General features: G+C 48.4%; 1 protein-coding gene across 2 annotated transcripts in view; it reads right to left on the bottom strand.

Annotated features, from left to right (window-relative positions):
* Positions 1 to 27,449, bottom strand: part of DHX36 (DEAH-box helicase 36) — a 378,110-nt gene that overhangs the window by 94,369 nt on the left and 256,292 nt on the right. For both annotated transcript variants that reach the window (XM_086944114.1, XM_086944115.1), the window contains exons 19-22: positions 11,691 to 11,777; positions 621 to 704; positions 425 to 524; positions 243 to 333 (exon numbers count right to left, since the gene is read on the bottom strand). In XM_086944114.1, the coding sequence (XP_086800240.1) occupies positions 243 to 333; positions 425 to 524; positions 621 to 704; positions 11,691 to 11,777 (362 nt within the window). The remainder of the gene's footprint in view (positions 1 to 242; positions 334 to 424; positions 525 to 620; positions 705 to 11,690; positions 11,778 to 27,449) is intronic.

Below are 27,449 nucleotides of genomic sequence, written 5' to 3' on the forward strand. Positions count from 1 at the left end.
AGGAACATGTATTTTATTCTTTAGTTTCCTCACATGTTTGAACATGCTAAAAAAGCAACCTTGGTCTGAGCATGAGGACATGTAGGAGAAGCAAGAAGTATAGTTTTTCTAATCACCTCCAAACAGTTTAAGCAAATATGTTAGAGTCATACAATCTGGTTTTGTATTACATTTACGGATTAGACAAACATCATATCTGGAATTGCAGGAACAGAAAGCAACATCTCAAAACTTCACCTTACATTTGCCTTTTTTTGCTGAAGCTTGGTCGGATCTTTGCAACTTTAGGGTACAAACCAGCACAAATTACTGCTTTAATTAATTTTTCATTATCTAAAACAAAAAAATAAAAATAAAAATTAGACATCAGATAAGTGAAATGGAAATAATTATGCCCAGAATAAAATATTTCCCTTTAATTTACCTGAGTTGACATTGTTTTTAGGATCTTTGGGGTTTTTACTGCTTACAAAACCTGCAGCAAGAAGATGCTCTGCAAACTGGCCTTTCATGTTGTGAAGCATCTAAATGACAATGTAAAATGTGGAGTATTAAATATTTATTTATATAAGCCAGACATTTATTCACTTAAACGTTTCCACAACATTTACTGGGGTTACCTGAAGAGTGTTTGGAGATAGAAAATACTCCCAGCAGTAGTCTTTCTCTGCTCGGCCACTATGCTCCTTGGCCTCCTCCCACCCCTGAAAAATAAGGAAACAATGATTTGTGCTATACTTAGACAGAGGTTCCCTCAGTAAAAAAGCAGTGCATATTTTACAGCAGATTTAAATTATGGACTTAGAGGCTAAGTACAGATTAACACATAAAAAATGTACACTAAAGTTATTCGTATAGTCGGGGATATCCTGAAAAGCTGGTTTGAATAAGGCCCACCTAGACATACTTTGGATGCTCTTGTGTTATGGAATGAATTACACCCTTGAATGACAAGAGAGTCTCATCGTAGAGTAACATGGCAACTCGAGTGAAGCACAGAAGAACAAGTTATGTACCTTGGGTAATGACTTATCTGGTAGAAATTATCTAGCCACAAATTCCTTACCTTAGAATATACCCAGGCATCTGACTGGATCCAGAAGATTTTTCAGTAGTAACCCTGTGCGTGTCATTTGGCTTTGCGTCTGCATCGTCCGGGCCGGAAATGTCGTGGACAGAAAATATATAGGCGGCACCTCAGTGCATTGACGTTCAGTACTTTTGCGACTTTCCATGCCAGGAGTATGTGGAAAAGACTAAGGCCCTGAAAAGGGTGCCCCTTACACCTTAATAGAGTGGGGAGGATCGGTAAGGAATTTGGAGATAGATAGTCTCTCCACCACATAAGGCCTTACCGAATGTACATAACTTGTTTATCTCATAGAGACTTCTAGACGCACATTTGTTAACTTAGAATAGATACCCGAGCAATATCTCCCTGGAGGTGGGTGTGCGAACCAGATTCAATCAAAAAGTCCTCCAGCACTAAACAGACGAATTGCCTGACATGAAGGTCCTGACTGTCCAGGCAGTAATATTTTGTCAACATGTGCAGTGATGGCCACGTCACCACCAGACAGATGTCCAAGAGAAGAACGCTGCATGTTAACAGTGGTCGCAGATTTGGATCTTGTAGAGTGAGTCCTCAGGGGGATGTTTCCTGGCCAATGCTTAGCTAATTTTAATGCACAGGACAATCCATCTGCTTCTGCACAGCCTGCCCTTTTGTGGCTCCAACATAGCCCACTAAGAGTTGATCCCCCACCTGGAACTCTTTTATGTGATAAAGGTAGAACAACAACTCTTTCTGAGTCCAGACGGCGGGATCTCTCCTCCTCTTAGGAAAGATGAGGCGGAGCAAAGAAGGTGGACAGAGTAATGCTCTGTCCTATCTGGGAGGGAGTGACAATCTTTGGAAGGAAGGAGGCATGTGTCCGGTGGACCAGATCATGCTTGGACAAGGTGGTAAGGGGAGGGTGCACAGAAAGGGCATGTAACTCACTGCATCTCCTGGCTGATGCAATTGCCACTAAAAAGGCAGTTCTAATGGTCAGCAGCTAAAGAGGACAATTGTGCAAAGGTACGAATGATGCACACATCAGGAAAGGGAGAACAGTGTTGAGGTCCCACTGAAGCATGATAAATGGCATGAGGGGACACGTGCAATCATATATGAAAACAGTCTCTAGGCAACTAGTTGGTCTCAGTGGAATATAAGACCATAGATCTATTGTGATAGCAATAGACTTAATGTACCACAATAGACTATAGAAAATTAATTTTATTGATGCAAATAATATTTCTTTAAGATAAAATATGTAAATAGACAAGTGAAAAAACAATAACAGCACAAGAGACTAGACAAATACATTTCAGACCTGGCGTGCATGTTTACAATATCACACACAACAGGCACAACTATATGTACCTTGAAATTACTTAACATGGAGAGGTCTGGATAATCATGTGAAAAATTAATAACGTGACAGAATATACAAACAATACACAATGACAGTGAAATATGTACAAGGTGATACAATGCAATGGAGTGGCTTATAAAATAAATCGACGCTAGAGACCTTTACGGAACCAAGGGACAACATGGAATTTAAAAAGAAGGTTGGTCCGGCAACGGCAGAAATGCTAAGACTGCAGAAAGCTACCCTTTGACCGTACCAATAGTAGAGCCCTGCTGGGCCAAAGATAGGGCAACCAAAAGAACATTGGATAAAGGTGCAGAAAGGGGTTCAACATTGTGGGAAGCACACCATGATATAAACTTATCCCAACGGCAGGCATATACAGATTTGGTGGAGGGACGCCTGGTTGCCAGGATAACATCACAGACTTTGGGTGGAAGGTCAAAAGTTAGCAACTGTTGCCGCTCAATCTCCACAGATGCAGGGAGAGGGTGCACAGATTCAGGTGCAGAACCCTGCCCTGTTGCCGAGACAGAAAATCCTCCTGAAGACGCAACCTGACTTGAGAACTGATGGTCATGCTCAATAGCTCAGGATATCAGATGGTCTATGGCCAGTCCAGAGATACAAGAATGTCTTGGGCCTAGTTGTTTCTGATCTCCTTGAGAACTCTGGACAGGAGTGGTTTTGGCGAAAGTGGGTACAGGAAGCCAGTGCCCCACTCAAGACAAAAAGCGTCTCCGAGCGGAAGTACCCTTCGAAACTCCAGCGCACAAAATTGCTGACTTTGCGCACACTCTGTTGGGGCGAACAGATCTCCGCACTCTTGAAAGAGTCCTTACAACACTTTTGGATGGGGATGCAATTCGTAATCCGCTAGGCATCTGCGGCTGAGTTTGTCTTCTCTGGGGTTCAGAGAGCCTGCCAGGTGTTGAACCACCCGGAAAAATGCCCTGACATTCCAGCCATGTTCAGAGATGCAGGGCCTCTTAACAAAGGGTCAACAACCACACCCTGCCCTGTTTGCTGTAACAGCACTAGGTGGTTGTGTTGTCCTTGAACACCTGCACCAGTCCTCCCTTGATCGATGGAAGAAAGGCTTTCAGATCCAAGTGAATTGCGCAGAATTCCAAGAGACTGAAATGGAACTCGGACTTCAGGGGGTACTGACTGCCCGTGGGGGAGGTGATGGCTTATCCTGTCTACCACTGGATGCTCATGATGTGCGGAGGGCGACTAAAGAGTCTTTGAAGGCACCTGTCCTATGTGGTCTCTGGAACCCATGCCCTCGACCACGAAAAGGCTGGAAAGCCTGCTCGCCATGGTGACTGGGAGGGTATGGGCGAGGCTGGAGATTCCTCCACAGCCACGAAAGGGGAAGAAGGTGGATTGGGTTTGATTAGGAGCCATAGACAAGCCCAAGGACCAGGCCATAGCCCTGCTGTCCTTAAAGTGCTCTATGGCTGATTCTGCCTTGTCTCTAAAAAGGCAAGAGCCATCAAAGGGCATGCCCATGAGGGAAGTCTAGACATCCCCTGAAAAGCTTGATGTTCGCAGCCAGGCCTAGTATTGCAAGGCAACTGACGAGTAAATCACTCTGCTCTGCAACTCAGTTGTGTCAAGTCCACATCAGATGGCAAACTTAGCAGCATCCCTCCCTCCTGAAGAAACCAAACATTCACCAACAGTCAAAGATCTGTATAAAATCCATTGTTTTTATACACGCTACACCATTCCAATATAAACCAAGCTATATGCAAATCAGTATTGACCCTGCCCCCCCATGGCATCTAACCAATAAGGCTCTGGCTCCGCACAGGGAAGAATGTCCTGGATCGGTGCAAGAGGCGGTGTCAGACGGCACCCATCCGGCTCCAGGTCCAAGTCGGGAATGATGATGATGGGGATGCCACCACCTAGGGGCGTCAGTACTGGAGGATACAGTGGAAGGTCTGGTCTCGATGGCAGCTCCGCTCAGAATCCAGCAAGGGATCCCTGGTGCCCGACTGTGCCGCGTGCGCACCCACAGGTGTTATTCCAAAAGGGACCCTCCGACGTCCGTGGGGCCGAAGTTGCCTCAAGGGGGAGGGTCATCCAAAAAATGAGGTGCATGGTCTCATAACACTCTTAGTTAGAAGGAGTCGTGCTGGCTAAATTGAGAAAGCGTGGAGCAGACCCGGGCCCTGAATTGCCAACGCTCTCATCTCTTTGGATGTCTTTGACAGACGCGGTTAAATCAAAGAGCGCATGGACTTCAACTTGTTGCAGTTATGGGACTTCCCACAACTTCCACAATGACTTCCAATGTGACGATGAATGTGAGGCGGGGCTCTGTTATCGATCCCGGGACCTCCATGCTAACAGGACCTCGAGCGTCGCGGAGTAGAATGACGTCGGGTGATGAGAAGAGATCACTCCCTCAAAGCCTTGGGATGCAAGGTGCAACAGTCCTTGCACTAACTGTAGTTGTGTCACTGCTCCAGGCACCACAAATGTATCAAGTGAGGGTCTACCACTGACATTTACCAATGACTCACCTCACATAGTCTGAAGCCAGCAGGTGTGTTTGACGACATCCTCACATCAGCATATATAAAAAATATTTACAAAAAGAGTTGACAAAAGGTTGAAAAAGACCTGCCAAAAAACAAATGAGAGGTAGCTCAGACCGGATCAGTGCTATATGGTATGGAAAGGAAGAAGTTACGTCAGCGTGCCGAGGTGGCACCTGTACAGATACCACGGTGCGCAGTGGTACAATTCAAAAACCAACCGGACCCCGTCTGGGGCTTAAAAATAGAGCCCCCAAAGAGACAGGAGCAGCCATTATAGCTGTATACCACATTCTAAGCAAAGTGCCAATATGACCTTGGAACATCAATATGGGACATGGATTCCTACTTTTTGAATAGAAAAGCATTAACTGAATATGTAAAATGTACTTACTGTCAACCCACGTGAAGCACAAAGTTTTTACAGGATGGGGCATTACACTCTACATGTCCACTAAGTTAGCCATGGTTTATAAGAGCAGAAAGGTTTAAAGATTGTTGTTAGCAAGCCCTCTGCCTAAAGCGTGCAGAGAGAATAAGCAAGTAGAAGCTCTCTTTTACTCTCATGTGCCCTTGCCTCTAAAACAAAGAGAGGGACTTCATAATTATTCAACTAATTCTCAGTGCTCTGAAAACGCATTATCTGGATCTCATAATGTAAAGAAATATAGATTTCTTTCAAGAGAGAGAGACAGTTACCCATTAGAGTTATTTATTTATTTTTAAAAATATTTGTATTATTTTTTGACAAAACATTAAACAACTCAGCAGGTACATCTCAAACAGTGTCCACTGATTACAAACGATAAGATTTACAGTTAGTGAGGATACAGTGTTTACTGCATTGTGGTTTTCCTTCATGACCCCACGTGCCTCCCTTCCCTTGTGTTAAATACCCCTGGAGTCCCTCAGCTAAGTGTTGGGCTAGAGTAATGAACCCTGCAACTACGCGCCATTTTATTTGCCATCCAATTCATCTATCTCCTCCTCTTCCATCTCTATATTGTAGTAGCTCAGCCATGGCTGCAAGACTTTCCTAAACTTTTGCGGGCATCCCCTCGCTTTATATACTGTCTTTTCAGCACCCATGTACATGTCCATGCCAGTCCGCCACTCTTTCAAGGTGGAAAGTTCTGGTCTCTCCCAGTATTTGGCTGTATCCTGTTTTGCCACTACGAGGCCTAGGTTACTAGGCAGAATTGGTATCTAGGAATGTCGACGTCCGTGTGGATGCCTAAAAGAATGTACTTAGGGTCCATCGGGATTTGTGCATGCAGTATGTTATTTAGTTCCTGCACTATCCTTGTCACGTAGCTATGTATTTAACGGCATTCCCATAAAGTGAGGACGAAGGATCCACGTTCTGTTCTACAATGCAGACACTCCAGCGTCTCCGCCCGACCCATCATATGTAATTTAGCCCTATCATAATATACCCTTTGTATGATTTTAAACTAAACCAGTCGTAGCCGAAGCTTAATCGCCACCTCCCTAGGGTGCATTAGGGCCGTCTCCCAATCTATGTCCTCCAATGTGCCTACGAGGGCCTCCCACTTGACTTGGAGTGTTAATAAGTTGTCGGGCATATTGTTTATTAGGGTTTTGTATGTCGAGGAAACTGCTTTCTCCGGTATCACTACCTGTAGTAACCAACCTTCTAATGGGGCATATTCCGGGAGATCCACAATTTTAGGTTTTTGCGTCTGCCAAGCATGTCGGAGTTGAATCTATTTATAATACTGCTTGTACGTCAGGCTATATTCAGTTTGTAGCTCCGCAAATGTTAACAGGGAGCCCTGTCGTGTTATGTCCCCCAGAGTAGTCATTCCAATAGAGTCTCATCCTTTAAACCTCTGTAATTTTGCCAGTTCAGGCAGCCGTTGACCTTCCCTCCATGCCTCAATCTCGCTCCGTGTTGCTCGCAGCAGACATCTCACCCCTTGGTCCCCGTATATGTAGTGGAGGTGAGAGCGTTTTTGAAATTGGAGTCTCTCCAGGGCGTACGAGGGGTGTTCCAGGGGGGCATGCCCCCATTAATTAATGACTACGAGGTGTGCAGCTCTATAGTATGCTTGGACATCTGGTAGTGCAATTCCCTCATTATACTGGCTGCGTTGCAGCGCAACTTGGGGGTGGCCCCCGTCCCATAGCAAAGTTAATAATTCATTATTTATCGCCCTAAAGAGTACCTCTGGTATTCTACAATACATGTTTTGGAAAATGTATAATAGCTTGGGTTGTGTGATCATTTTGAACATAGCAGCCCTTCCCAGTAATATCAGAGGGAGACACAGCCACCTAACCAAGTCGTCTCTGAAGTCCGCTAAAACACGCTGTATGTTATGGGTGAGGCAGTTCATCACATTTTTGGAAATGTAGAGTCCTGAATATTTGAAGCACTCTTCAGCGATGGGAAGGCACAGCGGTACAGAGTGCATGTCAATGCCGCTCCTATTGGGTATATGGTTGACTTCTCCCAGTTGATCTTGGACCCCGCCTGTTTACCATAATTTTCGACTGCATGAAAAATGATCGGGAGTGTCTTATCAGGGTTAAATATATACATTAGGATGTTGTCTGCGTAAAGCGAGATTTGTTCATCCAACAGCTGTGCCTTGGAGTCCTGGAACCCTGTTAAATCAGGGTGTGTTCTAATCAGACATGCTAGAGGTTCCAGACCAAGCACAAAGAGCAAGGTGGACAGCCCTGTCTGGTCCCCCGCAGGATGGGAAACTCGTCTGATTTAACGCCATTTACTAGTACTCTAGCCCTGGGATTTGTGTTCAAATATCGACCAACATCTGGAAGTTATGCCCAAAGCCCAATTTTACGGGGAACCCGTCTCGTAAAAGGCCAATGTACCGTATTGAATGCCTTTTCGGCATCGAGTTAGAGAAGCAGATGGGGAATCTCACTCCCTTTGGCCGTGTCTAGCCATTTGCCAGCCTACGGAGGTTGAGGCGTGTGGCACGTTTGGGCATAAAGCCCGACTAGTCTTTGTGCATCAAGAACAAAATAACCGTCAATAATCGTGTGACGAGTATGGAGGCCAAGCTCTTGGTTTCAACATGAAGGAGTAAAATTGGGCGATATGAGCCACAATTTTCTGGGGGCTTGCCCGCTTTCGGTGTGACCAGTACTGTCGCCTGACAGAGGTCCTGGGGGAGTGCTACATCCTCTTTCACCGCTAGGAACATGTTTAATAGACGTGGAGCTAATATATTATTGTTTAGTTTAAATAATTCCCCTGGCAGTCCATTTGGCCCTGCAGTTTTCCTCGACTTCGGTTTGTCAATGGCTGCATTGACTTCTTCTAAAGTGAGCTCAGCTTCTAAAGCTGCTGTGTCCTCAGTTTGCAAGATGGGCATATCTATTGCTTTGAGATAATCATCCATGCTATTCTCGTCAGTCGTCAATTGGGCAGTGTAAAAATTAGAGTAATAATCTGCGAATGCAGTCGCAATTGCGGGTGCCGTTGTAGGTCGTATCCCCGCCTTTTCTATTTGATTTACCCAATTTGCTTTTCTTTCTTTCCGGCTTAACCAGGCTAGTAACTTCCCCGCTCTATCCCCCGACTCGTACGGTCTGTGTTGAGTGATCTGAATTTGGATGCGAGCTACTCCTTCTACTAAGGCCCGGAGTTCCCTCTGTGTGACCTCTAATTCCAGAAGCACCCCATTCTCAGTGTCCTTGGACAGTTTATTTTCTAGTTCTAGCAAGTTACCTTCTAAGTCTTGTATTTGCAACGTTTCCTCTTTACGTTTTCGTGCATTTACGTCTTGCAGCCTTTCCCTTATATGCCTCCCAAAGGATAGCCTCCGAGGTTACAGAGCCTTTCTTATCTTGAAAAAATGATTTGGTCTCAATGGCGACAGTATCCGCTACCATTTTGTCATGTAACTTCCTGGCATTCAGCTTTTAGTCCGACTTGGGCTTATGTTCCCTGCCCCCTAACTTTAACTTCAGTGGTGAATGATCTGAGATACCCCATGCCAGATATTCTATATCCTCAATAACTTGAATATCCCCTGCCGGGGCAAAGAGGTAGTTAATTCGGAAAAAGTTCTTATGTGCCCCTGAGAAAAAAAAGAGTAGCTACGGTCAAGTGGGTGGTGCCGGCGTCAAAGGTCCGTCAGTCCTAATGATCTCACAAATTCCAACAGTGGGGTGGGCGCCTGAGTGCCTGTCCCCGCATGAGATCTATCTACGTGTGGGTTCATAACATCACTGAAGTCGCTCCCTATTATGTGGGTTGAGGAGTCTGACTCCAATAATATCTTGGCCACTGCCTGTAGAGTCTGGGGCTGCAGTCGCTGCAGGGCATAAACACTGGCCAGGGTAAACTCCCTCCTTCCTCACATACCCCTGACTGCTGCGTGTGTGCCCCCAGGGTCAACCCAGGTCTTGAGTACCTGAAAGGGTTGAGGTTTTTTTTTTTAATAAGGACAACTACTCCACGGGCTCCAGGGAAAAATCCAGTGTGAGCCAGCGTAACATTAGCCCCTCTCCCAATAAATGCACATCTGGTACCTCGGATATGGGTCTCTTGTAGGAGGACCACGTCAGGCTTGGTCCGTTTAATATATCTGTTCATTAGGCCCCTCTTAATCTTATTCTTACTATCCAATGTGTTGACATTCCACATCAACACAGTGTACAGTGTGTCATGCATTACGTTTGCGGTTCATTCGAGGAGTGTTCCCTAACCTGCCAACCCCTATTCAGTGAAGTTCAACTCTGTAATTTAGGACATCCTGCTTTAACTAAGAATGAAAACCTTTTAGATTGAAAAACTCTCAACTCCGTCCCCGAACCCCCTCCCCACATCCTCTCGCACCCTACGTCTAACCCTTCAACTGTCCATATGACAACAGGCGTATGTGTCCACGGAGGAGTCTGTCGAACCCGCCCTTTCCCACACCCTTATTCCCAAAGCATAACCAAAACAACAAAGGATATTATACCAATTCAGGAGAGTAGTTCACACAGTCCCGCCCTGGTGCAGACAAGTCTAGGAGGGGGGCCTCTTTGCAGTCGCTGTTTTGCTGGCATGCTCTTCACTCATGCCCTTGGTTCACATCTCTTCGCCACGTTGTTTATTTGCAGTTGATGTTCGGGTGCCATTTCCGGGGCTGTCGCCCCAGAGCCTTCTACATTGTGAATGGCCTTGAGCAGAGGGTGGTCGCCGTCCGTTTCCTCCAGGGATTCTTGAGTGATCAGCATGAGTACTGTCCCCTTAAGTCCAGTCTCTGATGGTGGCCCGGGCCCCCCTCGCCCCCTCCTCTGGGGGTTCCCCTCTCCACCGATATGGAGTCCCAGGCTGCTACCCGCCCTTCTGTCAGCCAACAGAATCGGGACTTACTCGGTGGGCAGGCACTGCTGCACTCTCAGTACAGCATACGGGTATTCCTCCTGTCATTGCCGTGAGAAGCCCCTGGTGAATGCTGTGAAATGATCTGGTCCAGTCGGCCATCTTAGCGGCGTAGTCCTGTCTTCGAATGGATCGTGTTGCTGCCCTAGTTTACGCCGCAGCAGCTAGGAAGGCAGCTTCCTCTGCAGGACTGAGGTTTGAAACACACTCGGCTTGGAGGTGAGTACAGTATTCGTGGCTAGAAGACAGGATTTAAGGCAGGATTTTTGTCAGGCGATCGGAGCCTCCGCAAATGCGGCTTCTCAGCCATGCTGCTGGCCACGCCCCCTCCCCATTAAGAATTATATAAACACAGCATACATTAGAAGAAAGTGGGAAAAAGTATAATTAGTGATATTATTCACAATAAGGATTCCAAAACAAGTTAGCAGATAATATAAAAGATGTCTCTCTGTATGCACAAGTAGGAATTAAATACTTGAAACATGACTAACAAGCTAGCACCTTTATGAAAGGATTCACGTTTCAATGTCTGAGACGGCTCAAACATTAGACAGATCATCCCATTCAACCTACTTACACTACACCTTTAAGTCTTTGAAAAATGAGCTTGCCTGCATAAAGAGGACTAAATCACATGCTGCATTTCTTTAGCTGGCACTATCAAACTGTTACGAGTCATGGGGAATATCAACAGCACAGCAGATGTTATGGTATAAGAGAATAAAGTGCTACACAATTCACTGCAAAATAGGTTACACGTAATTTTATACACATGGCACTTTATTCTCATTTGAATGAAATGGAACGTTAACCCCTTCAGGGCGGCGCAAATTTTCGCGCTGTGCTGAGGGTTCTAATGAGCCTATCGGCTCATGACGGAACGTTTCCGTCATGAGCACAGCTCAACCGACGCTCATGACGGAACCGTTCCGTCATGAGCATGGAAGGGGTTAAAGAAGCATCGCAATAACAGAGTATAACATTTCCAGATTCAATTCCTAATGTAGGTACCAAACACAAGACGGTGATGAATTAAATATGCAGTAAACTACAGGTTTGTCTACATCACTAAGGTTAAACCTTTTGCCTGATATCTTTTTCAGTAGTGCCACATAAATCCTAGCATTTTACACAATACTGAACATTGCTCATGAAGACCAATACGCAAATGAGGTTTCCTTAAAATGGCAAAAACGGTGGAAGGGAAATACAATCCTAAAATTAAATCTCAGTAACTTAGATGCCTCTTCTTTTTCCCTGCATATTTAAAACACAGATGCCTAGAGTTTTTTCTTCTTAAATAATGGCTTTCTTTTCTGCCAAAAAGCAGAGATATATTCCTACCTCAAATGCATTCACAACAGTCAAGTGGTCACTCTTAGTATTCTTCGATAACTCTTTCCTTTTTGAGTCTGCCACTTTTTCTTTGCCCTTGTGATTAAAGAAAACATATTAAAGAACACTGATCCAGAACAGCAGCCAGTAAATTTAAAGAAACCACTATAAAAACTTCAGTTTAATTTTCTGTCATGCAAAATAACTGGCTATCTTAAACTGACTGAGCATGTAAACTCTAGACTGATTTGGTGCACAAATTAATTCGACAAATAACAGAAGGTATACAGATCATCTACTTGCCAGTTACAGTTTTGATTGTTTCTGTAACTTAGGGTATTTTTCATAATGTCTTTTACCTACAGAGGTTTGACTGTGGGCAAGTGTAAGGTTGGAGTATGAAGTAGAAAGTTGCCCATCTTGCTGAGCATTTTAATGTTTCAGCGTGTGGTGTTGTCACTATGGTAAAATGTTCTGTAGTGGTATGAAGACAGACATGGGAAATGCAGGCCCTGGACTCTCGACATTTTGTCTCTACACCCCAATAACTTATTCATTATGATACCATGCTAGCTATGGGGGCAAGTGTAGCACACTAATACTCTTGAATGCATAATGATGTAGCAAGTTGTGGCTGTTTTTCATCCTAAGTTAAATAGTCTCCTTGAAATGGTGCTTTTCAATAAATACTTCAAAATCAGCTAATTACAGAAACACAAGTTTGAACATTTGCGCATAAAAGCATCAGAAAGTGTAGGCTTTCAGTATTTGCAAAAACGACAGCAATTCATGTAAAACAGAATGTAGTTTACCACAAAAATAAAAACAACAACTTACTAACAGTCTATTATGGAACATGCTTATTAATGACTCACTTAAAACTGGTTTCAAGATAAGTCGATGAAAATAAAAATAAGGTCTCTGGTTCTGTAGTTAAAACGAGTAGGACCAAAGCTTGATGCATCCGTGTGTTCACTAGGAAATAAGGAAGTAGAACATTCTATTGTGGTGGGACGGTGTGCTGATGTCGGAATGGAGAAAGTGCATGTCAGTTTTTCATTGGCAATCGTCAAGAAGAAGGGAGGGTGATCAATCGATCAATCGGACACCAATTACCACTCAAGGAGGTGGAAGGTCCAGTATCAGCTTGTGCCCGTGTCAAGTACAGGTAAAGCAAAGAAGGGGGTTGCTGAACTGTTCCTATGGAAAGTGGGGAATTAGATAAGACTGGCGGGACCGGAGGTGTGTATGTGACACCTTTGGGCATCCATTTTGTTGGATGTATTTGCCTCACACACCCAAAAGGGTGTCATGCTTCATCATAGGCGTTGCTCCTCGTCGGGGAGGCGGTGCAATCCCCGACGGGCTCACCTCGGAGAGGGGCTCTTTGACTGCCTATTGGCGAAGTGCGGGTGTGTGGGTGGGGAAGCAAGTTTCCTGGGGAAGTGATTTAAAATGTAGCAGGGGGTGCCGGAAAACCACTTTATTCTGGGGGTCCCCCTACTGCAATTAAAAACGTGAATCTAGCTCGCTAGGTAACGACAGGTTAGGTAGCGTGACCCTAGAAGAGACTAGAAGGAGGATTGGTCGACATGTTTCTCGCATGGGGTTGTTTTCCCGCGATTCATCAGGACCTAGTGATGGCAAAAATTACAAAAAAACGAAAATGAACAACATGCTGGTGTCATGTGTGTTGTGTGGGTATAATTTACCTCTATGGTTAATCCTATGCCTAGACAAGGGAGAAAAAGGAATAAAAGGTTAATAGTATTACAATTCTCCTGTAAGCATACATGGTCAGAGCCAGGGCATGAACATAGTAACGCATGCTAGCGGTGGTGATTAACTACTAGCACGATTAAAACATGCCTGTGTTGTTGTAGCGTGCAGTTTAAAAATCACACACACTCTGTGTACGTGAAAAAGGTGTAGCAAAGAATCATTAAAAACAGTGAGCTAAAAACAGCAGCAGCAGTCTAGTAGAAATTACCATGGTTATCAATGTGGGTGGCCAAATAGTGGTGTTAATTTCATTCAAAGCTAGTTCCTAACTCACCTAATGGTCGGGGATTAAATGCCACAAGAGTGTTCGGCGGGTCAGTACATCGGGGTTGTACCTTTGGATTTGGCTAAAGGAGGAGATAAATCTATTAGCCATAGCAAACTAGAGTATTAACAAACCCCGGGGGAGGGCCAAGATAGGAATCGTTGGAAGTGGATTGCAGGGGCATCCAGTAGTGTGTTGGAAAGGAATGCCTTACCTCAAACTTTCCTTGTCTGTGCGGATTCACCTACCCATCACCGTCGAGCTCGAATAGGTAAAGGAGCTCAGTGGCGTGCACTATTTATAGGTAGCCGCGTCATAGGACTGCGCCAGTATCCGCCCCCTAGATGAGTCATGTGGTAAGTTAGGTAATCGTGTCGGCCATAATGTAATGGTAAGAATGACACCTGGAGTATAGTCAAACAGGAGTTTGCTATACCATTCTGACAACCCACAATAGTTAGATAGGCCAGTAGGCACAAAGAAAGTGATGAAGTAGTGGAGCTTACAGATTAATCAGAAGGAAAGCAACGACAGGGATCAAATTTAGGTAAATGTTGTTAAATACCAATAACAGGGTGATCTGTGGCTGTTTTACAGAGAGTGCCAAGGAATGTCCTCATTAAGGCCTCGGCTATCAGAAGAGAGGCGGTGAACCCACCTTTGCTCTTTCCGGAACAAGGCATTTTTGGGGCAGTTAGGACTGGATTCCAGCACTACCCACTTCAATGAGTCTGTGTTGTGATTGTTTTCCACATAGTGTTTACACATCTTGGTATGGGTTTTTTTTACAGCGGAAGTTGCTGCGATGTTCGATGATGCGTGTTTTGATTGGGCGGGTTGTCATCCCAATATATTGTAAACCACATGGGCATGTCAGCATATAAATGCAATGGGAGGTGTTGCAATTAGTGTGGCCCCTGAGTTCCCAGTTGAACGTGTCAGATAGTCGGATGGTTTTTTGGGTCGTTGTGTATCTACAGACCCCACAGGTGCCACATGGGTAATGGCCCGTGACGGATGGTAGATGCCATAAGGTCTGCTGAGTACTTCTCTTTGTAGTTTTGGGTCTGGTACTAATCAGGATATCTTTCACATTCTGTGATCTTTTAAATGCGAATCTAGGCTGTTCAAGACTCATGTTGCCTGTGTTGAGGATACCCCAGTGGCGTTTGATTGTATTTTTGATTTTGTTAGACAGGGGGGTGAAAGTGGTAACACAGGTGATTGGCTGGTTCTCGACTGGTGTTCTCTCCCGTCTTTCCAGTAGGGCTTCTCTGTTGTTGTTCCTGGCCCGTTTTTTTGCTTTCGAGACCTCACTTTTCGGGTAGCCCCTATCAAGTAGATTCCTAGATAGAATAGTTGATTCTTTCTTGTAGTCGGCCACGTTGCTACAATTGCGCCGGATCCGGAGAAATTGTCCGAATGGTAAGTTGCAGCGTAGAGCCCTCGGTTGATGACTCTTGTAATGGAGTAGGCTGTTGCGGTCTGTAGGCTTTCTATACATTGTGGTGCTAAGTCTCCCCTCTTGCAGTTTTATTGCCAGATCAAGTAAAGCAATTTCATTCGCTGAGGAAGACATGGTGAAGTGTAAATAAGGGTTGAGTGTATTAACCCATTCAAAGAAAGCCTCGTGCGAAGTCGGTGGGCCCGTCCATAGGATCAGAATGTCGTCTATGAAACGCCTCCACATTTTGATGTTATCTAGAAAGGGGTTGGATTGATGATGTATACGTTTGTCTTCGAATTCAGCCATGTACAGACATGCCACTGAAGGGGCAAAAGTGCTGACCATCGAAGTCCCTTGGGTCTGGTGAAAGTATTGCCCCTTGAACTCAAAGTAATTTTCAGTGAGTGCTAAGGTGGCGCACTCCATGATGAATGCAGGTGGAGTGTTCGAGTTCCAAACTTCCAGGCCCAGCCGTTCCTCTATTACTTCTAGTGTGGCCCTCTGAGGGATGTTGGTATAGAGGGCCTCCACATCTAGAGTAATCAGGAGGTCAATCTGTCCTATGTCCTGGATGGAGTTCAGTAGGCGTAAGACATCAGTTGTGTCTTGGATGTAGGAAGGAATGCGTTTCACAAGGGGTTGCAAAAAGTGGTCACAAAATTGTGAGAGTGGTTCCAAGACGGAATCAATCCCTGAGACAATAGGTCTCCCTGGTACTGGTCTGGTTCCTTTGTGGATCTTCGGTAGTATGTAGAAATATGGCACCCTAGGGTCTTTTTTCGTAAGGAATTCTGCCTCTTTTTTAGTGATCCATTGCTCGAATTCTGCAATCACCACCAAGCCTGTAATTGCGGTCTGCAAGCGTGGGGTTGGGTCACTAGGGATGGGTGTGTAATACCGTTGATCATTCAGTTGCCTGGTACACTCCAGTTCGTAATCTACAGTGTTCATCAGGACTGTGGCATCTCCCTTGTTCGCTTGTTTAATAGTAATCAGGGGGTCTTCTGCCAGTGATTTTAACACATCCATCTCATTCCGAGAGATGTTGGAGTGTTTTGTTTGTCGATCCAGTGTTTTGATTTCTTTGAGTACCGCTTGTTCGTATGTTAAGACTTCGTTAGGAATCATCCCATTATGGGGTGTGAAAGTTGATGGGTTATGTAGGCCAGAGGCTTCTGTTGGTTCACAGGGATTGCCTTCGAAGAAGGCCTTCAGTCTTATTTTCCTGAAAAATGACTGAATTTCCCTGGTCTGTTGGAATAGGTCAATTCTGGGTGTAGGAACAAAACCAAGTCCTTTTTGAAGGACTTGTTCCTCGCTCTCTGTTAGGAGACGGTCTGAAAGATTCACCACTAGGCTCATTTTGGTCCTGATCGGTTCGTGCTCCTCGTGTCCATCCCCTGGGGGCGTGTGTCCTCCCATTGTACTTTCTTCTCTGGGACGTTGCCTCGCTTTCACCCTCGCCCTCTGCCCCAACCTCTGCCTAAAAAAGGGGGGTGTGTAGAGCCTTGAGGGGCATAAAAGGGTGGATATTGTGGAGCGAATGGTGGTTGAAACTGTGGGAATTGTGGGTATTGCCAAAAAGGGGGGCCCATGGGCTGCCCTTGGTGAGGGAAGTTCGGGAAATTCTGGAAGTTTTGTTGGCCACGTCCCCTACCTCTTTTAGCCCTTGGTGGCATATTGGGAGGGTCATTTTCCCCGCTGCTGTCAGATCCACTACTTGAACCCCTTCTGGACGAGGTGGCGCTCGAGTCTGAGTTGTAGTTAGTTCCCGGGGGAACATAGTCATCCTTTAGGTAAGGGTAGACCTTTTCTTTAGAAAACCTTTATATTTCTTTTTGCAGTTTTGCTACTTTTTGGTTCATAAGGTATTCTTTATGCTCCGCCATTTCTTTATTTAACTCCGCCAGTTTGGTTTTAAAACCTGGGTTCGGAGCCGCAGTCTTCAAAGCCGCCTCCGCCGCTTGGATACGGACTAGGAGTGCATCTGCTAAGCGTTTTGCAGTGTTCACGATGAGAATGAAGTGGTCATGGGTGCACTTCCAAGAGACATGTGACCATTCGATTTTAAATTGTCCATCTTCCCAGAAGATTCTAGGGAAGTTCTTAACGATCAAGCCATTGGGAGCAATTTTGGCTTTGAAGTATTCAGCCATCATAGTCCCATGTATTGTTATTCTTATCCACTCTCGTTTAAGATCTGACAAGGATTGCCACTCAGTTGTGTTGCTCCCTGAAGCTGGTTCTATATCAATGCCAAAGAGCGATGGCGTTCTCATGGTTGCTGCTGCATCTTCTTCACCAAAACTTAGTCCCTGACCTTCCATGTTGGCTGGGTCAACGGGACGTATTCCTGGTCGAAGAGGGTCCTTCAAAGGAAGGCAAGGAGGAAAGGGTGAGAAGGAAAGACTGCTGCTGCTGTTTTTAGATCACTGTTTTTAATGATTCTTTGCTACACCTTTTTCACGTACACAGAGTGTGTGTGATTTTAAAACTGAACGCTACAACAACACAGGCATGTTTTAATCGTGCTAGTAGTTAATCACCACCGCTAGCATGCGTTACTATGTTCATGCCCTGGCTCTGACCATGTATGCTTACAGGAGAATTGTAATACTATTAACCTTTTATTCCTTTTTCTCCCTTGTCTAGGCATAGGATTAACCATAGAGGTAAATTATACCCACACAACACACATGACACCAGCATGTTGTTCATTTTCGTTTTTTTGTAATTTTTGCCATCACTAGGTCCTGATGAATCGCGGGAAAACAACCCCATGCGAGAAACATGTCGACCAATCCTCCTTCTAGTCTCTTCTAGGGTCACGCTACCTAACCTGTTGTTACCTAGCGAGCTAGATTCACGTTTTTAATTGCAGTAGGGGGACCCCCAGAATAAAGTGGTTTTCCGGCCCCCCTGCTACATTTTAAATCACTTCCCCAGGAAACTTGCTTCCCCACCCACACACCCGCACTTCACCAATAGGCAGTTGGATACAAAAGATCTCCGCCAAAGAGCCCCTCTCCGAGGTGAGCCCGTCGGGGATTGCACCGCCTCCCAGACGAGGAGCAACGCCTATGATGAAGCATGACACCCTTTTGGGTGTGTGAGGCAAATACATCCAACAAAATGGATGCCCAAAGGTGTCACATACACACCTCCGGTCACGCCAGTCTTATCTAATTCCCCACTTTCCATAGGAACAGTTCAGCAACCCCCTTCTTTGCTTTACCAGTTTTTCATTGGCAGCAAGCTCTGGCCACAGAAATACTGCTCTGTAATGGGAACTCAAAGATGATAAATGTCTCTAACTTGCATCTGTTCTGCTCAGTGAGCCAGCACCAGATTTGAAAGAGCTGGAAGATAGTTGTGAACCAAATGCACAAGTTACTTACCTTCTGAAACGATATATCTGTTATGTTAGATTCCTTACCTTAGAATATCCCCAGGCGTCAGACTGGATCCGGAAAGTTTTCGTCAGCAGTACGGGGTCTGAGAACCAAGATCACACCAGAAAGTCCTGGAGAACAGAACGGCCGAAAAAGCCATCTCTCCGGACTTGGCTGTCCAGGCAGTAGTGCCTAGCAAACGTGTGCAGCGAGGCCCACATAGCAGCTTGATAGATGTCCTGCAAGGGGACTGCCCGACCCAGGGCAGTAGTAGCTGCCGTGGCCAGAGTAGAATGGGCGCGCAGCCCAACAGGAGGCTCCTTTTTCGCCAAGGAGTAGCAAACCTTGATGCACAAGACGACCCACCGAGAGATGGTCGGCTTGTGCACCGTCCGTCCCTTCTTAGTGCCCACGTAACCAACAAAGAGCTGGTCGTCCACCCGGAACTGGCGTGTGCGATCTAGATAGAAAGAGACAGTGGAGCCTCTCTTTCGAGGGATGCAGAGGCGGAAAGAAGGTGGGCAAGGTGATGGACTGCGTCATGTGAAAGGCTGTGACTACCTTGGGCAGGAAAGGAGTCCTCAAAACAACCTTGTCCGGATGGACAGAGAGGCAAGGAGGTTTAGAAGATAGAGCCTGGAGCTCACTCACTCTCCTGGCAGAGGTGATGGCAACCAGGAATGCAGTTTTAAGAGTCAGAAGACGAAGAGGACAGTTATGAAGTGGCTCAAAGGGAGCGCACATCAGGTACGTCAGAACAAGATTCAAGTCCCACTGAGGCATCACGAAAGGAACAGGAGGAAAAATTTGAGTGATGCCTTTCAGGAATCTATTTACAACAGGGGACTTGAAAAGAGAAGGCTGATCAGAAAGCCTGAAGAAGGTTGAAATGGCCGAGAGGTAGCCCTTGATAGTGCCCAGAGCAGAGCCCTGCTGGACAAGAGAAATGAGGAAGAGGAGAACCTCAGAAAGGGTGGCAGAGAGTGGATCCACAGCCTTTGCTGTGCACCATGCCACAAATTTGTTCCACCTGCAGGCGTATACCGTTTTTGTGTAGGGACACCTGGCTGCCAGAATCACTTCAGGAGGCAAGTCTAATGGCTTCAACTGCCGCCGCTCAATCTCGTCGCATGTAGGTGGTGATTGGACAGGTTCGGGTGGAGGGCCGTGCCCTGCTGCTGCGACAGAGGGTCCTCCTGAAGAGGCAGACGAATCGGGGGATCGACTGACATGCTGAGTAGCTCTGGATACCAGTATCTTTGTGCCCAGTCCGGAGCCACAAGGATGACTTGGGCCTGTCTCACCTGATCTTCTTCAGCACTCTGGGCAGAAGTGAAATAGGCGGAAAGGCGAACAACAGACAGCAGCTCCACTTGCGCCGAAAAGCTTCGCTGAGCGAGTGCTGCCTTGGAAATTCCAACTCGCAGAACTGATGACATTGCGCGTTCTCTTCGGTGGCGAATAGATCTAACCAAGACTCTCCCCACTGCTGAAAGAGACCTTGCGTCACGTCCGAGTTCAGACGCCATTCATCATGCACCGGCAGCCGAGTTCCTCCGCCCTGGCGTTCAGGGAACCTGCCAGGTGTTAAACCACTAGGGTGAGGCCCTGGTGTTCCTGCCATTGCCAGAGGCGCAGAGCCTCCTGACAAAGGGTCCACAACCCCATCCCGCCCTGTTTGTTGCAGTACCACATGGTGGTGGTGTTGTCCGTGAACACCTGCACTACACTTCCCCGGACAGAGGGAAGGAATACTTTCAGTGCAAGTCGGATCGCCCGAAGCTCCAGAAGGTGGATATGGAGCCGGGCCTCCACCGGAGACCAGAGGCCTCTGATCTCCCTCTCTCCCATGTGGCCCCCCCATCCCAGGAGGGACGCATCTGTCACCACTACGTGCTTCGGTTGAGGTAGGGAGAGAGATCTGCCACTGACCCAATTGCGGTTCGTGAGCCACCACCGCAAGTGCCGAGCAGTGCCCTCCGAGATCTGGACTTGATCGGACAGGTGGCCCTGATGCTGTGCCCACTGGAACTTCAGGCCCCACTGCAAAGCCTGCATATGCCATCTGTACCAGCAGGATGCAGAAGGCCATCAGCCCCAGGAGCCGGAGGGTCATCCTGACTGAAAGCCGGGATAGAGGCTGAAAGAACGGAATCATAGCCTGAATATCCCGGACTCGCTGCTCGGGAGGATAGACCTGAAACAGCGTAGAATCCAGAACCTCTCTGATGAAGGGAAGCTTCTGAGAGACCGCCTGGGGCGAGCCCGCCTTCAACAACCAGTTGTCGAGGTAGGGTAAGACTGACACCCCTGACCTGCGCAGATAAGTGACCAACGCCATCACTTTTGTGAACACCCGAGGGGCACTGGTAAGGCCGAAGGGGAGCACAGCAAACTGAAAATGCTCCTGGCCTACCTTGAACCGCAGGTAATGCCGATGGACCGGCAGGACAGGAATGTCAAAATATGCGTCCTGCAAGTCCAACTCTACCATCCAGTCTCCAGGATCGAGGGCAGCCAAGACCTGAGCCAGAGTCAACATCATGAACTTCTCCTTCCGAAGGAAGCGATTGACGTCCCCGAGGTCCAAGATGAGGCGCAAACCCCCTTTGTTCTTCTTGGGGACCAGAAAGTAGTGGGAATAACAACCACAACCTACTTCCGGCCCAGGAAGGCGCTTGATGGCCCCCTTGGACAAGAGGGCCGCACCTTCCTGTTGAAGAAGCGCAAAGTGATCCCCCGACATGCGGTGGAAATGAGGAGGCATGGCCGGAGGGGTAGACTCGAAGGGGAGGGAGTAGCCCCTCTGGACGAGATGCATCACCCACTTGTCGGAAGTGACAGAACACCAATGGGGAAGGTGATGGCGAATCCTGCCACCCACTGGTGTGAGAAGCGACCTGAAGCTCAGGCTAGGAAGGCTTCAAGGCAGAAATCGCGGGAGTGGTGGTGGACTGAACCTGACACCGGCCCCCGGAGCCACCGCGGCGGCCGCCGCGCCCCCGAGATCGCCAAGTCTGGTTCTGCGCAGGCTTCTGGCTGAACGAACGGCAAGGGTGCCACTGCCATGGCCACAAAAGGAATGAAACGTGGACGTGGCCAGTCGCGTGCTGGAAAGGCCCAAGGCCGTAGCTCAAGAGTCCTTAAAACACTCCAGCGCCGTGTCGGCCTTATCACCAAACAGGCGAGTGCCGTCAAAAGGCATGTCCATGAGCGAGCTCTGAACGTTCAGGGAGAACCCAGTGGACCTCAACCAAGTGAAGTGCCGAAGCGCCACAGTCGTGGAAATTGCCCTACCGAGGGAGTCCGCGGTGTCCAAGCCACAACAAATGGTGAATCTAGCTGCGTCCTTACCCTCAGCCACAGCCTGAGACAGCACAGTCTGGTCCCCCTCCGGCCACTGAGGCAACACTGCGTGGGAATAGCGGCCCAGAAGGCATGCGGTGTTCACTGACCGCAGTCCTAAGCTGGCCGAAGAGAACAGCCGCTTGCCAAACTGCTCTAATCCCTTAGTATCCTTATCCGGAGGAGGCGTGGGAAAGGCACTCTGGGATTAGGAGCCTGAATGACTAGACTTTCGGGTGTAGGATGAGTGGTCAGAAAGGCAGGGTCACCCGGCACCGGGCGATGATGCCTGGCGACGTTCTTATCCACAGGGGCCCCCGTGGTGGGCCGTGACCAAGTGAAATGAAATGAAAAATTACATTTATAAAGCGCACAGACTACCCGTAGGCTTCGCAGCGCTTTTGACTGAAATCCAAGGCGGCCAGCTAGGATGATTAACAGGCATTACCGAACAGTTGAGTCTTTAGAAGCCTCCTAAATGCCATCCGGTTGCTGTTTTCTCTGAGGATAAGCGGAAGAGAATTCCATATTCTCGCAGCATTGTGTGAGAATGAGCGGCCGCCCCAGCGAGCCTTGTATATCTTGGTCGTGGTGGCTAGTTGCAGTGAACTGGAGCGCAGAGCTCTGAGGGGAAGGTAGGGGGTAGCTAAAGGGTGCATTATGGCTACACCAGTTCTGCGAATTGCTTTCTGAACAAGACACATAGCCTTAAATTGTACCCTTGCTGCCACAGGGAGCCAATGTAACTTTTTAAGGCATTTTTGGCCGACTGCCAGCGAGGAATTTGAAAAAGCAGCCGGGCCGCACAATTTAGGGTGACCTGGAGTTTATTGATCACTGCCACCGGGGCTCCCAGATAGAGAGCATTACCATAATCCAGGCGTGAGAGTATCAGGGCCTGGACCACGACTCTCCTCGCCTGGAATGGGAGCAAGGGGAGAACCTTCCGGAGCATTCTCATCAGCCCAAAACAGATGGATGCGGTTTTGGTGGCCTGAAAAGTAAAATCCAGTGATTTATCGAGCCAAACTCCCAGGCTTTTTATCTCAGATTTAGGGAGGGGGGGGGGGGCTAAACATATGGGCCAGAAGGAGGCCAGACTGGTAGGTGGAGGGTTGCCCAGTAACATGACCTCTGTCTTCTCTCCATTCAATCTGAGGCAGGAGGATTCCATCCATTTGGCCACTGCTTCTAAGCATGAGCTCAGTGTGCTAGACGACCCCTCAGAGTGGTCTTGTAAGTGCCTATCAAGACTTTGGTGAGGGCATCATTAAAGGGCGTCAGTGGCTCCGAAAAAGTGGAAGCTGCTGGAGCACCTCAGTGAGGACGTTTGTCTTCAGGGTCACCGTGGGGAGATCGAGATTAAGGACCTCAGCAGCCCGACGGAGCACCACCATATACGAGGCACCATCCTCCATAGTGGGCGGGGGAGAGGCGAGGCCCAGATCAGGGGAGATATTGGGCCCCCAGCCTACTCCAAGTCCTGCTCGGAATTACACTGACGAGCAAGCGGATCCTCAAATCCTTCTCAGTCATCCTCCTCCTTCAACCCCGAAGGCACAGGCCTCGGCGGCCGGGAAGGAACCGCTGAAGGAATAAACGGCGCCGGGAACGGCGCCGGCCGGGGCAGAGTCCTCGCCGGTTCCTAATTCGGATCCCAGGCGGGGACGAATCCCTCCGGGAACCGGGGCAGAGGCAGAACCAGTGGTATCCACTGTGGCGCCGCAGGAAGCATGGGAACTTTTGGCACCAGGGCCGGAGCCGGCAGCATGGGACCTTTTTTTTTTTTTTTTAATTTTTTAAAACCTTTATTATGAAAGAGCACACAGCTATTCAGCCTAACATCCCGGAGGCAAGGAAGCATGGTGAATCAGGAGAGCAATAGTGCAAGAGCATTCACAACAGAGCAATGAAGGTTGTTTTTATATTTTATATAGAAGAGAACTGAAACCAAAGGAAGAAACGCCAAAAGGCGCCAGAGAGTGGCAATGGAATCAAGAAAGCTGTCAGGGTAGTGGTAGTGGTAGTGGGCAGTGGAGAGCAAGCAGAGAATCACGAATTCAGGAGAGTAAAACAGGATGGCAGAAGGGAGGAGGAAAGACAGGATCAATCAGTTCAGCATGTCTCAGTTGGTGTCATAGGCTATGGTGACATACGTTCATCTAGGGAAACAGGTTCTGGCGGCAGGCACACATCGCCCCGGTAAGCATTCCAGGCTCCCCACACTTTACTCCATTTCTGAGGCCTACCCCTGGCAACATAGACCGTCTTTTCCCGGAACATACACCAATCCATGTTGGCTTTCCATTGTACCACAAGGGGAGCTGTGGCAGCGCCCCACTTTTGAGCGATGTCTCGCTTGGCCACCATGTTACCCAGGGTCACCCACCGAGTCTGCGCCGTGTTATGATCATATGGTTCCCAGATGTTGAGGAGGCACCTTCGAGCCTCTGCATTAGACACCACCCCAGTCACTTCACTCATAATTCGGTGCACCCTTCTCCAGTAGGAGGCAATGACGGGGCATTCCCATAGAATGTGCAGGAAAGTAGCGAGGGCACCACAGCCCCGACGACAAAGTCCGTCGGGCGAGTATCCCATACGCACAAGCCGGGGGCCGGTCACATACACTCTGTGCAAGATCTTGAATTGCACCAGCCGAAGGCGAGAGGATATAGCAACCTCTTTAGGGGAGGACACTGCACTCTGCCAATCCTCATCGTCAATCTCTAGGCCATCTTCCACCCATTGATCACGCACGCCAAGGAGAAGGTCAGTGCGAACATTGATTAGTTTTTTATATGACAGGGAGATAGCACTTTCGGGCATATGGCCATCCAATACTCTGTCCTCCAAGGGAGAGCTCTCTGGAATATCCCCCTCCGTTGGTTTGGCAGAGAGCAGCGCGTGCCGCAGCTGGGCGTAGCGGAAGAACTCCGAGTCGCCCAACTGGTATTCAGCCTGCAACTGAGGAAAGGTCTTGACATCACCCTTAGAAATCATGTCGTCCACCCTGGAGATACCTATGAGGTCCCACTTATCGAAGCCCTTGGTGTGCCATAGCCTACCCAAAATATCAGATTCATACAGAGGGGTGAATCTGGTCAGTCTGCCCTGCCAGCCCTGCGCCTTGGTGATCGCCCGCCAAATGTGGACCGCTGTCCTCGTTGGACCCGACATCCGCCGATCTAAGGACCTCGAGTACAGGGCCCGGTAATAATTACCACCGCCCAGGAGCCATCTGTCCATGGCGTACTCGGGGCTATTCACAGGACCATAGAAACCGTGATTGAGAGCCGCGAGCTGGGAGGACCAGTAATACCGATGCACATCCGGCAGTGCTATGCCCCCGTCGTACCACGGAAGCGTAAGCTTCTTGACAGCGACGCAGGGCCGACCATCCCAGAGCAAGGCACGTTGAAGACTCTCAATCTCCCTAAAGTAGCGGGCCGGAACCGGATCCTGGGTGTTTTGCAAGGCATACAAGAACCTGGGCAAAGACATCATCTTGAATAGAGCCGCACGGCCAAGTAGGGAGAGCGGAAGTTTGCGCCAAATGTCCACGTCGCGCCGGAGACGCTGGAGAGGAGGGAGCAAATTGTGGTCGTATCGCGCCTTCGAACTCCCGGAGATGTAAATCCCCAAGTACTTGAAACCCTGTCTGGCCACCTGGATGTTGCAGCCTCTGGGGAGGCGCGGCGTATCCCCTTTTAGGACGTACAGGGAGGACTTGGCCCAGTTAATAACTAGGCCAGAGTACCGTCCGAAGAGTCTGAGTACGTCGCAGGCCACGATGAGTGACTTGCAGGGGGAGGTTAAATACAGCAGAATATCGTCGGCATACAGGGAAACTCTGTCTTCGAAGCCGGGGGCCCAGGTTATGCCATGTAGATCAGGGTGCGTGCGCACCATGGCCGCGAGCGGCTCAAGAGCCAGGGCAAACAGAAGAGGCGACAGGGGGCAACCCTGTCTAGTACCTCGGTGAAGGGCAAACGACGCCGATAGACGGCCATTAACTGTGACATTAGCCAACGGACTAGCGTAGAGAAGTTTCACCCAACTCACGAACACCGGGCCAAAACCGAGCTTCGTCAACACTGCCCAGAGGTAGCTCCACTCAAGAGAGTCAAAGGCCATTGTGGCGTCAAGAGAAGCAAGGACTGCCGGCTCCTCGAGGGTATGGGCCCTAGCCAGGGCGCCGTGGAGTCGACGCAAATTGAGGGCAGTGTTGCGGTGGGGAATAAAGCCCGACTGGTCCGGATGCACTAAGTCGCCAATAACTCCAATCAGTCGATTTGCGAGTAGTTTGGCAAGGATCTTAGGCTCGACATTCAAGAGAGAAATGGGACGATAAGATCGACACATGTCTCTCGGCTTCCCTTCCTTATGGATGACCACAATGGTGGCCAACCTCTGGTCAAGGGGAAGAAGGCCAGCGTCCAGTGCTTCCACAAACATAGTACGCAGGTGCGGGGAAACCACGTCCGGTCGAATTTTATATAACTCGACCGGGATGCCGTTGGGACCAGATGCCTTACCCGACCTCAACGAACGGATCGCAAGGGCGATCTCGTCAGCGGATATGTCTCTATCCAAATCGGCACGGTCCTCTTCAGAGAGACAGGGAAGGCCAACTGTCGAGAGAAGCGCCGTCGAGTCAGCCTCGGAGCACTCTGAGGTAGAAGTGTAGACACCCCGCAAGTAATCAGCAAAGGACTCGGCAATGGCACTCGGGTCAGTGACAGCAACCCCGTCGTCGCCCAAAATCTCGGGTACGATGCGGCTAGCCATCTCTCTCCTGTCCAACCAAGCCAGCAACTTTCCAGCCTTGTCACCAACGTCATAAATACTACCTTGCTGTTCCTTAGCCAAGGCCAGGGCAGCATTTGTGGCAAGATCATGGTATTCCGACTGTTTGAGGGAAAGGGCATGTAGAAGCGCGGGGTCGGGTTCGGGCCCCAACTGGGAGTCAAGGTTCATGACCTCCTCCTCGATGCGTATCAAATCGGCATCTCTGACTCTCTGGGCCTCCGCTATGAGAGCGAAAGCCTCACCCCTCAAAACAGTCTTAAATGCCTCCCACAGGGTCACGGCCGAACCAACCGAGCCCTCATTTTCAGAGAAATAAAGGTCGATGGCCTTGGCCAGGAGAGTGCGAGTTTTAGGATTACGGAAATACCACGGGTTAACCGCCACTGGTCGGTCCGACAGGACGATGTCAAAGTCAAATGAAACCCACAACGGGGAGTGGTGGGAAATGCCCCGCGCCAGAAACCGGGCCTCAGACACGGCAGGCGCGTGTGCTGCTAAGGTGAGAACGTTGTCTATACGAGAAAGACTACCATGTGTACCCGAAAGGAAGGAGAAATGGCAGAGCGTGGGGTGTAAAAGCCGCCAGCTATCCAATAAGCCCATGGACTCAAGGAAGGAAGGCAGCCACAGTTGGGAACTCCGGAGGTCTCTAGGCGGATGACGGTCCAAGGAGCCAGAGCAGACTGAGTTGAAGTCACCCCCCACTACCAGCAAACCAGCAGGCA

This window comes from Lissotriton vulgaris, chromosome 11, assembly GCF_964263255.1.
Source record: "Lissotriton vulgaris chromosome 11, aLisVul1.2, whole genome shotgun sequence".
In the NCBI taxonomy this organism is placed as follows: domain Eukaryota; kingdom Metazoa; phylum Chordata; class Amphibia; order Caudata; family Salamandridae; genus Lissotriton; species Lissotriton vulgaris.